This window comes from Salmo salar, chromosome 18, assembly GCF_965601325.2.
Source record: "Salmo salar chromosome 18, fSalSal1, whole genome shotgun sequence".
In the NCBI taxonomy this organism is placed as follows: Eukaryota; Metazoa; Chordata; class Actinopteri; order Salmoniformes; family Salmonidae; genus Salmo; species Salmo salar.
The window spans coordinates 101,653,661-101,668,829 of record NC_138308.1 but is presented as its reverse complement, the minus strand read 5'-3'; the positions used below and the strand labels follow the sequence as shown (position 1 = coordinate 101,668,829).

General features: G+C 45.8%; 2 protein-coding genes across 3 annotated transcripts in view; one reads left to right on the top strand and one right to left on the bottom strand.

Annotated features, from left to right (window-relative positions):
- The window catches only part of radx (RPA1 related single stranded DNA binding protein, X-linked), a 62,699-nt gene extending 58,626 nt beyond the window's left edge, over positions 1-4,073 (bottom strand). The window contains exon 1 of one of the 2 annotated variants that reach the window (XM_045701717.2): positions 3,617-4,073. In XM_045701717.2, the coding sequence (XP_045557673.1) occupies positions 3,617-3,810 (194 nt within the window). In that variant the 5' untranslated portion in view covers positions 3,811-4,073. The remainder of the gene's footprint in view (positions 1-3,616) is intronic. The other variant, XM_045701715.2, reaches the window with a different exon arrangement.
- A 2,809-nt stretch (positions 4,074-6,882) lies between these two features.
- The window catches only part of kif1ca (kinesin family member 1C, a), a 70,315-nt gene continuing 62,028 nt past the window's right edge, over positions 6,883-15,169 (top strand). The window contains exon 1 of the mRNA XM_082964612.1: positions 6,883-7,451. The gene's annotated coding sequence lies outside the window, so the exon portion shown is untranslated. The remainder of the gene's footprint in view (positions 7,452-15,169) is intronic.

Here is a 15,169-nt window from a genome sequence, read left to right as displayed (position 1 = left end):
CAGACAGACAGACAGTAACCTAGTCCAGTCAGACAGACAGACAGTAACCTAGTCCAGTCAGGCAGACAGACAGACAGACAGTAACCTAGTCCAGTCAGGCAGACAGACAGTAACCTAGTCCAGTCAGACAGACAGTAACCTAGTCCAGTCAGACAGACAGACAGTAACCTAGTCCAGTCAGACAGACAGACAGACAGACAGACAGACAGACAGTAACCTAGTCCAGTCAGACAGACAGACAGACAGACAGTAACCTAGTCCAGTCAGTCAGACAGACAGTAACCTAGTCCAGACAGACAGTAACCTAGTCCAGTCAGACACACAGACAGTAACCTAGTCCAGTCAGACAGACAGACAGACAGTAACCTAGTCCAGTCAGACAGACAGTAACCTAGTCCAGTCAGACAGACAGTAACCTAGTCCAGTCAGACAGACAGAGAGTAACCTAGTCCAGTCAGTCAGACAGACAGTAACCTAGTCCAGTCAGACAGACAGACAGTAACCTAGTCCAGTCAGACAGACAGACAGTAACCTAGTCCAGACAGACAGACAGTAACCTAGTCCAGTCAGACAGACAGACACAGTAACCTAGTCCAGTCAGACAGACAGACAGACAGACAGACAGTAACCTAGTCCAGTCAGGCAGACAGACAGACAGTAACCTAGTCCAGACAGACAGTAACCTAGTCCAGTCAGACAGACAGACAGTAACCTAGTCCAGTCAGACAGTCAGACAGACAGTAACCTAGTCCAGTCAGACAGACAGTAACCTAGTCCAGTCAGACAGGCAGACAGACAGTAACCTAGTCCAGTCAGACAGACAGACAGTAACCTAGTCCAGTCAGACAGACAGACAGTAACCTAGTCCAGTCTGACAGACAGTAACCTAGTCCAGTCATCAGGCAGACAGACAGTAACCTAGACCTTCAAACATCTCCTGTAGTCTACCCGCGTACATTCATTCACTAAACACTACCCAGTCTACCCTAAACACTACCCAGTCTACCCTAAACACTACCCAGTCTACCCTAAACACTACCCAGTCCACCCTAAACACTACCCAGTCCACCCTAAACACTACCCTAAACACTACCCTAAACACTACCCAGTCCACCCAGTCTACCCTAAACACTACCCAGTCCATCCTAAACACTACCCAGTCCACCCTAAACACTACCCAGTCCACCCTAAACACTACCCAGTCCACCCTAAACACTACCCAGTCCACCCTAAACACTACCCAGTCCACCCTAAACACTACCCAGTCCACCCTAAACACTACCCAGTCCACCCTAAACACTACCCAGTCTACCCAGTCCACCCTAAACACTACCCAGTCTACCCAGTCCACCCTAAACACTACCCAGTCCACCCTAAACACTACCCTAAACACTACCCAGTCCACCCTAAACACTACCCAGTCCACCCTAAACACTACCCTAAACACTACCCAGTCCACCCTAAACACTACCCTAAACACTACCCAGTCCACCCTAAACACTACCCTAAATACTACCCTAAACACTATCCAGTCTACCCTAAACAATACCCAGTCCACCCTAAACACTACCCAGTCCACCCTAAACACTACCCAGTCTACCCAGTCTACCCTAAACACTACCCAGTCTACCCTAAACACTACCCAGTCCACCCTAAACACTACCCAGTCTACCCTAAACACTACCCAGTCTACCCTAAACACTACCCAGTCTACCCTAAACACTACCCAGTCCACCCTAAACACTACCCAGTCCACCCTAAACACTACCCAGTCCACCCTAAACACTACCCAGTCCACCCTAAACACTACCCAGTCCACCCTAAACACTACCCAGTCTACCCAGTCCACCCTAAACATTACCCAGTCCACCCTAAACACTACCCAGTCCACCCTAAACACTACCCAGTCCACCCTAAACACTACCCAGTCCACCCTAAACACTACCCAGTCCACCCTAAACACTACCCTGTCTACCCTAAACACTACCCAGTCCACCCTAAACACTACCCAGTCCACCGTAAACATTACCCAGTCTACCCTAAACACTACCCAGTCTACCCAGTCTACCCTAAACACTACCCAGTCTACCCTAAACACTACCCAGTCTACCCTAAACACTACCCAGTCCACCCTAAACACTACCCAGTCCACCCTAAACACTACCCTAAACACTACCCAGTCCACCCTAAACACTACCCTAAACACTACCCAGTCCACCCTAAACACTACACTAAACACTACCCAGTCTACCCTAAACACTACCCTAAACACTACCCAGTCCACCCTAAACACTACCCTAAATACTACCCTAAACACTACCCAGTCTACCCTAAACACTACCCAGTCCACCCTAAACACTACCCAGTCTACCCAGTCCACCCTAAACACTACCCAGTCCACCCTAAACACTACCCAGTCTACCCTAAACATTACCCAGTCTACCCTAAACACTACCCAGTCTACCCTAAACATTACCCAGTCTACCCTAAACATTACCCAGTCTACCCTAAACACTACCCAGTCTACCTAGTCCAGCCTAAACACTACCCAGTCCACCCTAAACATTACCCAGTCCACCCTAAACATTCCCCAGTCTACCCTAAACATTACCCAGTCTACCCTAAACACTACCCAGTCCACCCTAAACACTACCCAGTCCACCCTAAACACTACCCAGTCCACCCTAAACACTACCCAGTCTACCCTAAACACTACCCAGTCCACCCTAAACACTACCCAGTCCACCCTAAACACTACCCTAAACACTACCCAGTCCACCCTAAACACTACCCTAAACACTACCCAGTCCACCCTAAACACTACACTAAACACTACCCAGTCTACCCTAAACACTACCCTAAACACTACCCAGTCCACCCTAAACACTACCCTAAATACTACCCTAAACACTACCCAGTCTACCCTAAACACTACCCAGTCCACCCTAAACACTACCCAGTCTACCCAGTCCACCCTAAACACTACCCAGTCCACCCTAAACACTACCCAGTCTACCCTAAACATTAGCCAGTCTACCCTAAACACTACCCAGTCTACCCTAAACATTACCCAGTCTACCCTAAACATTACCCAGTCTACCCTAAACACTACCCAGTCTACCTAGTCCAGCCTAAACACTACCCAGTCCACCCTAAACATTACCCAGTCCACCCTAAACATTCCCCAGTCTACCCTAAACATTACCCAGTCTACCCTAAACACTACCCAGTCCACCCTAAACACTACCCAGTCCACCCTAAACACTACCCAGTCCACCCTAAACACTACCCAGTCCACCCTAAACACTACCCAGTCTACCCTAAACACTACCCAGTCTACCCTAAACACTACCCAGTCTACCCTAAACACTACCCAGTCTACCCTAAACACTGTCCACCCTAAACACTACCCAGTCCACCCTAAACACTACCCAGTCTACCCTAAACACTACCCAGTCTACCCTAAACACTACCCAGTCTACCCTAAACACTACCCAGTCTACCCTAAACACTACCCAGTCTACCCTAAACACTGTCCACCCTAAACACTACCCAGTCCACCCTAAACACTACCCAGTCCACCCTAAACCCTACCCAGTCAGACACTGCGACCCACCTGCAGTCCCCATCTGTCAGAGTGGCGTCGTAGAGGCTGTCTGAGGAGCTGATGTTCTGGGGGAAATAGAGGCTGAAGCCTCGGTCTCTCCCGTAACGTTGCACCGACAACACCCATAACCGCTCCGGACAGATTACCCGGCTGGTGGCGGGGCGGGAGAAGGTTCTCTGTAACGGACAGCTCACCGACGCCATGTTTAACCCAAAACAACAATACCGCACTGCAGTGTGGGAACTTCGACTGACAGACAAGATGGCGGATGTTTTTCTTCTGCTCACAAGAGTCGAGTCTGGCTCACTGCCAGCGTGGGTATCCGGAAGTGGGAGGTGTCTGGACGTGGGAGGCTGAACTGCGATAGGCGTTCCGGTCAGCGCTGTGTCATTGGTTAGACGGTTTTTATTGGTCCGTTCCCGACCGTCTGAAACAATCTATTCTTAATGGAAAATCCTACTGTGCCATTTGAATGTTAACAAAACACACAACAAAAACACCTCACTTATAGCTTAAATATGAAAATAAAAGTACATTTTGACGTCAGTTATTAGTCTACCAGTTTTTCATTTATTACAACTAATTCTTCATTATTAGGTAATTAACTCATTGTGACTTATGTTCAGCTATCGCCTGATAAAATGGTGTTATGTGGATAAGGCTCTTTTTAATTACTCTTGTGTAATTGGGCAGCAAACAGCAGGTTTTTCATTTACTAATAAATCTACAGTACCAGTCAAAAGTTTGGATACACATTCAACGGTTTTTCTTTATTTATTTTTTACTATTTTCTACATTGTAGAATAATAGTGAAGACATCAAAACTATGAAATAACACATATGGAATCATGTAGTAACCAAAAAAGTGTTAAACAAATGTATTTTATATTTGAGATTCTTGAATGTAGCCACCCTTTGCCTTGATGACAGCTTTACACACTCTTGGCATTCTCTCAACCAGCTTCATGAGGTAGTAACCTGGAACGCATTTCACTGTGAGGTCTACTACACCTGTTGTATTCAGCATTTCACTGTGAGGTCTACTACACCTGTTGTATTCAGCATTTCACTGTGAGGTCTACTACACCTGTTGTATTCAGCATTTCACTGTAAGGTCTACTACACCTGTTGTATTCAGCATTTCACTGTGAGGTCTACTACACCTGTTGTATTCAGCATTTCACTGTGAGGTCTACTACACCTGTTGTATTCAGCATTTCACTGTGAGGTCTACTACACCTGTTGTATTCAGCATTTCACTGTGAGGTCTACTACACCTGTTGTATTCAGCATTTCACTGTGAGGTCTACTACACCTGTTGTATTCAGCATTTCACTGTGAGATCTACTACACCTGTTGTATTCAGCATTTCACTGTAAGGTCTACTACACCTGTTGTATTCAGCATTTCACTGTGAGGTCTACTACACCTGTTGTATTCAGCATTTCACGGTGAGGTCTACTACACCTGTTGTATTCAGCATTTCACTGTGAGGTCTACACCTGTTGTATTCAGCATTTCACTGTAAGGTCTACTACACCTGTTGTATTCAGCATTTCACTGTGAGGTCTACTACACCTGTTGTATTCAGCATTTCACTGTGAGGTCTACTACACCTGTTGTATTCAGCATTTCACTGTGAGGTCTACTACACCTGTTGTATTCAGCATTTCACTGTGAGGTCTACTACACCTGTTGTATTCAGCATTTCACTGTGAGGTCTACTACACCTGTTGTATACAGCATTTCACTGTAAGGTCTACTACACCTGTTGTATTCAGCATTTCACTGTGAGGTCTACTACACCTGTTGTATTCAGCATTTCACTGTGAGGTCTACTACACCTGTTGTATTCAGCATTTCACTGTAAGGTCTACTACACCTGTTGTATTCAGCATTTCACTGTGAGGTCTACTACACCTGTTGTATTCAGCATTTCACTGTGAGGTCTACTACACCTGTTGTATTCAGCATTTCACTGTGAGGTCTACTACACCTGTTGTATTCAGCATTTCACTGTGAGGTCTACTACACCTGTTGTATTCAGCATTTCACTGTAAGGTCTACTACACCTGTTGTATTCAGCATTTCACTGTGAGGTCTACTACACCTGTTGTATTCAGCATTTCACTGTAAGGTCTACTACACCTGTTGTATTCAGCATTTCACTGTGAGGTCTACACCTGTTGTATTCAGCATTTCACTGTGAGGTCTACTACACCTGTTGTATTCAGCATTTCACTGTAAGGTCTACTACACCTGTTGTATTCAGCATTTCACTGTAAGGTCTACCACACCTGTTGTATTCAGCATTTCACTGTGAGGTCTACTACACCTGTTGTATTCAGCATTACACTGTGAGGTCTACTACACCTGTTGTATTCAGCATTTCACTGTGAGGTCTACTACACCTGTTGTATTCAGCATTTCACAGTAAGGTCTACTACACCTGTTGTATTTAGCATTTCACTGTGAGGTCTACTACACCCGTTGTATTCAGCATTTCACTGTGAGGTCTACTACACCTGTTGTATTCAGCATTTCACTGTGAGGTCTACTACACCTGTTGTATTCAGCATTTCACTGTGAGGTCTACTACACCTGTTGTATTCAGCATTTCACTGTAAGGTCTACTACACCTGTTGTATTCAGCATTCCACTGTGAGGTCTACTACACCTGTTGTATTCAGCATTTCACTGTGAGGTCTACTACACCTGTTGTATTCAGCATTTCACTGTGAGGTCTACTACACCTGTTGTATTCAGCATTTCACTGTAAGGGCTACTACACCTGTTGTATTCAGCATTTCACTGTAAGGTCTACTACACCTGTTGTATTCAGCATTTCACTGTGAGGTCTACTACACCTGTTGTATTCAGCATTTCACTGTGAGGTCTACTACACCTGTTGTATTCAGCATTTCACTGTGAGGTCTACTACACCTGTTGTATTCAGCATATCACTGTGAGGTCTACTACACCTGTTGTATTCAGCATTTCACTGTAAGGTCTACTACACCTGTTGTATTTAGCATTTCACTGTGAGGTCTACTACACCTGTTGTATTCAGCATTTCACTGTGAGGTCTACTACACCTGTTGTATTCAGCATTTCACTGTAAGGTCTACTACACCTGTTGTATTCAGCATTTCACTGTGAGGTCTACTACTGTACTGGGAGTGCAGGTTTTTGCTCGATCCCTGCTCTAACACACCCAAATACACTGCCCCTTTAACTGAGCTCGCTGTCCGGTCCTACCCCTGACGTCACGCGGGTGATGGCGACCGGCTGGTTCTCTGAGCAGTGCGAGAGGTGAGGAGAGGAGGAGCGCTTGAGGCGAGGGCCGTACACTTTATTTTTTATTTTTTATTTTTATTTTTCCGTTCCAACCGGCCCGGTAAATAACGGAGAGAGGACTTCCCCGTCCAACTGTCAGACCGGGACCTTAGGTCAAACTAACTCCGGTTCACCGGACAGACAGAACGTTAACGGGACCAGAACTCTGCTTTCCTTTTCCTCTGCCGTGATTCAGCCCAATCCGAAATCAGACCACACCGATCTGCCGACGCTAAAACTTTCCGTTTCTCTCTCTACCGGGACTAAATCCTTTCTCATCGAAACATAATCTCCCAGTATTAACGACAGTTTTAATGGTTTGGGAACTTTTCCTTTCAGGTCGTGGGGAGTTGTATTCGGTCTAAAGGACACAGCGCCGCCACCCAACTTTGGAACGCTTTTCTCCGTGGAACTTATTTCTGTCTGGTGCGGTAACGGGGCATGACGAGGATTATCTGACTGGACGTCGCTGAGACACTAGACACACCGTTTTTTTTCTCCAGTAAAGGTGAGTCATAAATTGGCCCCGGGGACCGGACGGGTAGGCCTGATCAGCTCAGAGACCCGGGACCGGACGGGTAGGGTAGGCCTGGCCAGCTCACAGACCCGGGACCGGACGGGTAGGGTAGGCCTGATCAGCTCACAGACCCGGGACCGGACGGGTAGTCCTGGCCAGCTCACAGACAGACACGGGACCGGACGGGTAGTCCTGGCCAGCTCACAGACAGACACGGGACCGGACGGGTAGGCCTGGCCAGCTCACAGACAGACACGGTGTGTGGTCAGTAACTCTGTAGTTAGAAACATTCCAATCATCCTTCAGGTTATGACGCCTTTATTTACAGAAATTGTTTTATTATTATTATTATTATTATTGACATAGTATTAGGACAACGAATTAGATTGTGATTAAAGTCACTTGACTGTCGGTAGTCTCGCTGGCCCCGGTGGCACCAAGCCCGTCTCTGGTGACGTCGCCTGAGAGATCACGTGGACCTGCGGCGGTCCAGACTGTTCAGGTTTCAGGTTTCCACATGAACGAGTACAGTGAAATGCCTTTCTGGCAAACTCAAACCCCAACAATCAATAATCAATAACATTGTAACACTATGAAAAAATTAAGAAGAATTAGGAATAAGAAATGTACAATTAAGTAAGTAAAAACACAATATACAGGGTCATTACCATATTAACGATATACAGGTCATTACCATATTAACAATATACAGGTCATTACCATATTAACGATATACAGGTCATTACCATATTAACAATATACAGGTCATTACCATATTAACGATATACAGGTCATTACCATATTAACAATATACAGGGATACTGGAGTGATGGAGGTAGATATGTATAGGGGGAAGGGGACAGGGATACTGGAGTGATGGAGGTAGATATGTATAGGGGGAAGGGGACAGGGATACTGGAGTGATGGAGGTAGATGTGTATAGGGGACAGGGATACTGGAGTGATGGAGGTAGATATGTATAGGGGTCAGGAGACAGGGATACTGGAGTGATGGAGGTAGATATGTATAGGGGGAAGGGGACAGGGATACTGGAGTGATGGAGGTAGATGTGTATAGGGGGAAGGGGACAGGGATACTGGAGTGATGGAGGTAGATATGTATAGGGGGAAGGGGACAGGGATACTGGAGTGATGGAGGTAGATGTGTATAGGGGACAGGGATACTGGAGTGATGGAGGTAGATATGTATAGGGGGAAGGAGACAGGGATACTGGAGTGATGGAGGTAGATATGTATAGGGGGAAGGAGACAGGGATCCAGGAGTGATGGAGGTAGATATGTATAGGGGGAAGGGGACAGGGATACTGGAGTGATGGAGGTAGATGTGTATAGGGGGAAGGGGACAGGGATACTGGAGTGATGGAGGTAGATGTGTATAGGGGGAAGGGGACAGGGATACTGGAGTGATGGAGGTAGATGTGTATAGGGGACAGGGATACTGGAGTGATGGAGGTAGATATGTATAGGGGACAGGGATACTGGAGTGATGGAGGTAGATATGTATAGGGGGAAGGGGACAGGGATACTGGAGTGATGGAGGTAGATATGTATAGGGGGAAGGGGACAGGGATACTGGAGTGATGGAGGTAGATGTGTATAGGGGACAGGGATACTGGAGTGATGGAGGTAGATATGTATAGGGGGAAGGGGACAGGGATACTGGAGTGATGGAGGTAGATGTGTATAGGGGACAGGGATACTGGAGTGATGGAGGTAGATGTGTATAGGGGACAGGGATACTGGAGTGATGGAGGTAGATGTGTATAGGGGACAGGGATACTGGAGTGATGGAGGTAGATATGTATAGGGGACAGGGATACTGGAGTGATGGAGGTAGATATGTATAGGGGACAGGGATACTGGAGGGATGGAGGTAGATGTGTATAGGGGACAGGGATACTGGAGTGATGGAGGTAGATGTGTATAGGGGACAGGGATACTGGAGTGATGGAGGTAGATATGTATAGGGGGAAGGGGACAGGGATACTGGAGTGATGGAGGTAGATGTGTATAGGGGGAAGGGGACAGGGATACTGGAGGGATGGAGGTAGATATGTATAGGGGACAGGGATACTGGAGTGATGGAGGTAGATATGTATAGGGGGAAGGGGACAGGGATACTGGAGTGATGGAGGTAGATGTGTATAGGGGGAAGGGGACAGGGATACTGGAGTGATGGAGGTAGATGTGTATAGGGGACAGGGATACTGGAGTGATGGAGGTAGATGTGTATAGGGGGAAGGGGACAGGGATACTGGAGTGATGGAGGTAGATGTGTATAGGGGACAGGGATACTGGAGTGATGGAGGTAGATATGTATAGGGGGAAGGGGACAGGGATACTGGAGTGATGGAGGTAGATATGTATAGGGGGAAGGGGACAGGGATACTGGAGTGATGGAGGTAGATGTGTATAGGGGGAAGGGGACAGGGATACTGGAGTGATGGAGGTAGATGTGTATAGGGGACAGGGATACTGGAGTGATGGAGGTAGATATGTATAGGGGACAGGGATACTGGAGTGATGGAGGTAGATGTGTATAGGGGACAGGGATACTGGAGTGATGGAGGTAGATGTGTATAGGGGACAGGGATACTGGAGTGATGGAGGTAGATGTGTATAGGGGACAGGGATACTGGAGTGATGGAGGTAGATGTGTATAGGGGACAGGGATACTGGAGTGATGGAGGTAGATGTGTATAGGGGGAACAGTGATGGGTTTAGGTTACTGTCATTCATATTCCATTCGCCCAGTATGTTTTTATTTATTTAACCTTTATTGAATTAGGCAAGTCAGTTAAGAACAAATTCTTATTTTCAATGACAGCCTAGGAACAGTGGGTTAACTGCCTTGTTCAGGGGCAGAACGACAGATTTTTACCTTGTCAGCTCGGGGATTCGATCTTGCAACCTTTCGGTTACTGTCCCAACCTTCTAACCACGAGGCTACCTGCCTCCTCTAACCACTAGGCTACCTGCTGGTTACTGGCCCAACGCTCTAACCACTAGGCTACCTGCTGGTTACTGGCACAACGCTCTAACCACTAGGCTACCTGCTGGTTACTGGCCCAACGCTCTAACCACTAGGCTACCTGCTGGTTACTGGCACAACGCTCTAACCACTAGGCTACCTGCTGGTTACTGGCCCAACGCTCTAACCACTAGGCTACCTGCTGGTTACTGGCACAACGCTCTAACCACTAGGCTACCTGCTGGTTACTAGTCCAACGCTCTAACCACTAGGCTACCTGCTGGTTACTAGTCCAACGCTCTAACCACTAGGCTACCTGCTGGTTACTGGCACAACGCTCTAACCACTAGGCTCTAACCACTAGGCTACCTGCCTCCTCTAACCACTAGGCTACCTGCCTCCTCTAACCACTAGGCTACCCGCCTCCTCTAACCACTAGTCTACCTGCCTCCTCTAACCACTAGGCTACCTGCCTCATCCTCTAACCACTAGGCTACCTGCCTCCTCTAACCACTAGGCTACCTGCCTCCTCTAACCACTAGGCTACCTGCCTCCTCCTCTAACCACTAGGCTACCTGCCTCCTCTAACCACTAGGCTACCTGCCTCCTCTAACCACTAGGCTACCTGCCTCCTCTAACCACTAGGCTACCTGCCTCCTCTAACCACTAGACTACCTGCCTCCTCTAACCACTAGGCTACCTGCCTCCTCTAACCACTAGACTACCTGCCTCCTCTAACCACTAGGCTACCTGCCTCCTCTAACCACTAGGCTACCTGCCTCCTCCTCTAACCACTAGGCTACCTGCTGGTTACTAGTCCAACTCTCTAACCACTAGACTACCTGCCGCCCCGTTCAATGTAACTGTGATAGGTTTAGGTTACTACATGTTACTAGAATGTTCCCTATGAAATGAATGAAAGTGTGTTTACTCGTGTCCTGCTAATAGTCCCTATATAGTGTACCACTGAGCCCTATGGGGACCTGGTCTAAAGTAGTGCACTATATAGGGAATAGGGTGCCATTTGTGATGGTCTTAAAGTCTCCAGCCTGTTGTTCAGAGTCCGCTCAACCTTCATCGAATGTGATGATGTCATCACAATTAGTTTTATTACTGCCATAATGCTCTGACCCCCCCCCCACACACACACACACTACACACACACACACACACACACACACACACACACACACACACACACACACACACACACACACACACACACACACACACACACACTACACACACACACACACACACACACTACACACACACACACACACACACACACACACACACACACACACACACACACACACACACACACAGACAGACACACACTACACACAGACACACACTACACACACACACAGACAAAGACACACACACACACACACACACACACACACACACACACACACACACACACACACACACACACACACACACACAGACAGACAAAGACACACACACACTACACACACACACCCACACACACACCACACACACACTTCTCTGTTGCACACACACACACACACACACACACACACACACACACACACACACACACACACACACACACACACACATACACTTCTCTGTTGCACACACACACACACACACACACACACACACACACACACACACACACACACACACACACACACACATAGAGACAGTTGTAAACACTACTAAGCTACTATGTAACCAGTCTCCAGTCCAGTGTTTGGTAATGAGAGTAACTAGTAACTATAGAAATAGGGTGAAGGGCCATTATAACTATAGAAATAGGGTGGAGGGCCATTATAACTATAGAAATAGGGTGGAGGGCCATTATAACTATAGAAATAGGGTGGAGGGTCATTATAACTATAGAAATAGGGTGGAGGGCCATTATAACTATAGAAATAGGGTGGAGGGCCATTATAACTCTAGAAATAGGGTGGAGGGCCATTATAACTCTAGAAATAGGGTGGAGGGCCATTATAACTATAGAAATAGGGTGGAGGGTCATTATAACTATAGAAATAGGGTGGAGGGCCATTATAACTATAGAAATAGGGTGGAGGGTCATTATAACTATAGAAATAGGGTGGAGGGCCATTATAACTATAGAAATAGGGTGGAGGGCCATTATAACTATAGAAATAGGGTGGAGGGCCATTATAACTATAGAAATAGGGTGGAGGGTCATTATAACTATAGAAATAGGGTGGAGGGCCATTATAACTATAGAAATAGGGTGGAGGGTCATTATAACTCTAGAAATAGGGTGGAGGGCCATTATAACTATAGAAATAGGGTGGAGGGCCATTATAACTATAGAAATAGGGTGGAGGGCCATTATAACTATAGAAATAGGGTGGAGGGCCATTATAACTATAGAAATAGGGTGGAGGGTCATTATAACTATAGAAATAGGGTGGAGGGCCATTATAACTATAGAAATAGGGTGGAGGGTCATTATAACTATAGAAATAGGGTGGAGGGCCATTATAACTATAGAAATAGGGTGGAGGGCCATTATAACTATAGAAATAGGGTGGAGGGCCATTATAACTATAGAAATAGGGTGGAGGGTCATTATAACTATAGAAATAGGGTGGAGGGCCATTATAACTATAGAAATAGGGTGGAGGGCCATTATAACTATAGAAATAGGGTGGAGGGCCATTATAACTATAGAAATAGGGTGGAGGGCCATTATAACTATAGAAATAGGGTGGAGGGTCATTATAACTATAGAAATAGGGTGGAGGGCCATTATAACTATAGAAATAGGGTGGAGGGCCATTATAACTATAGAAATAGGGTGGAGGGTCATTATAACTCTAGAAATAGGGTGGAGGGCCATTATAACTATAGAAATAGGGTGGAGGGCCATTATAACTATAGAAATAGGGTGGAGGGCCATTATAACTATAGAAATAGGGTGGAGGGCCATTATAACTATAGAAATAGGGTGGAGGGTCATTATAACTATAGAAATAGGGTGGAGGGCCATTATAACTATAGAAATAGGGTGGAGGGTCATTATAACTATAGAAATAGGGTGGAGGGCCATTATAACTATAGAAATAGGGTGGAGGGCCATTATAACTATAGAAATAGGGTGGAGGGCCATTATAACTATAGAAATAGGGTGGAGGGTCATTATAACTATAGAAATAGGGTGGAGGGCCATTATAACTATAGAAATAGGGTGGAGGGCCATTATAACTATAGAAATAGGGTGGAGGGCCATTATAACTATAGAAATAGGGTGGAGGGCCATTATAACTATAGAAATAGGGTGGAGGGTCATTATAACTATAGAAATAGGGTGGAGGGCCATTATAACTATAGAAATAGGGTGGAGGGCCATTATAACTCTAGAAATAGGGTGGAGGGCCATTATAACTCTAGAAATAGGGTGGAGGGCCATTATAACTCTAGAAATAGGGTGGAGGGCCATTATAACTATAGAAATAGGGTGGAGGGCCATTATAACTATAGAAATAGGGTGGAGGGCCATTATAACTCTAGAAATAGGGTGGAGGGCCATTATAACTATAGAAATAGGGTGGAGGGTCATTATAACTATAGAAATAGGGTGGAGGGCCATTATAACTATAGAAATAGGGTGGAGGGCCATTATAACTATAGAAATAGGGTGGAGGGTCATTATAACTATAGAAATAGGGTGGAGGGCCATTATAACTATAGAAATAGGGTGGAGGGCCATTATAACTATAGAAATAGGGTGGAGGGTCATTATAACTATAGAAATAGGGTGGAGGGCCATTATAACTATAGAAATAGGGTGGAGGGCCATTATAACTCTAGAAATAGGGTGGAGGGCCATTATAACTATAGAAATAGGGTGGAGGGCCATTATAACTCTAGAAATAGGGTGGAGGGCCATTATAACTATAGAAATAGGGTGGAGGGCCATTATAACTATAGAAATAGGGTGTAGGGCCATTATAACTATAGAAATAGGGTGGAGGGCCATTATAACTATAGAAATAGGGTGGAGGGCCATTATAACTATAGAAATAGGGTGGAGGGCCATTATAACTATAGAAATAGGGTGGAGGGCCATTATAACTATAGAAATAGGGTGGAGGGCCATTATAACTATAGAAATAGGGTGGAGGGTCATTATAACTCTAGAAATAGGGTGGAGGGCCATTATAACTATAGAAATAGGGTGGAGGGCCATTATAACTATAGAAATAGGGTGGAGGGCCATTATAACTATAGAAATAGGGTGGAGGGCCATTATAACTCTAGAAATAGGGTGGAGGGCCATTATAACTCTAGAAATAGGGTGGAGGGTCATTATAACTGTAGAAATAGGGTGGAGGGTCATTATAACTATAGAAATAGGGTGGAGGGCCATTATAACTATAGAAATAGGGTGGAGGGTCATTATAACTATAGAAATAGGGTGGAGGGCCATTATAACTATAGAAATAGGGTGGAGGGCCATTATAACTATAGAAATAGGGTGGAGGGTCATTATAACTCTAGAAATAGGGTGGAGGGCCATTATAACTATAGAAATAGGGTGGAGGGCCATTATAACTATAGAAATAGGGTGGAGGGTCATTATAACTCTAGAAATAGGGTGGAGGGCCATTATAACTATAGAAATAGGGTGGAGGGCCATTATAACTATAGAAATAGGGTGGAGGGCCATTATAACTATAGAAATAGGGTGGAGGGTCATTATA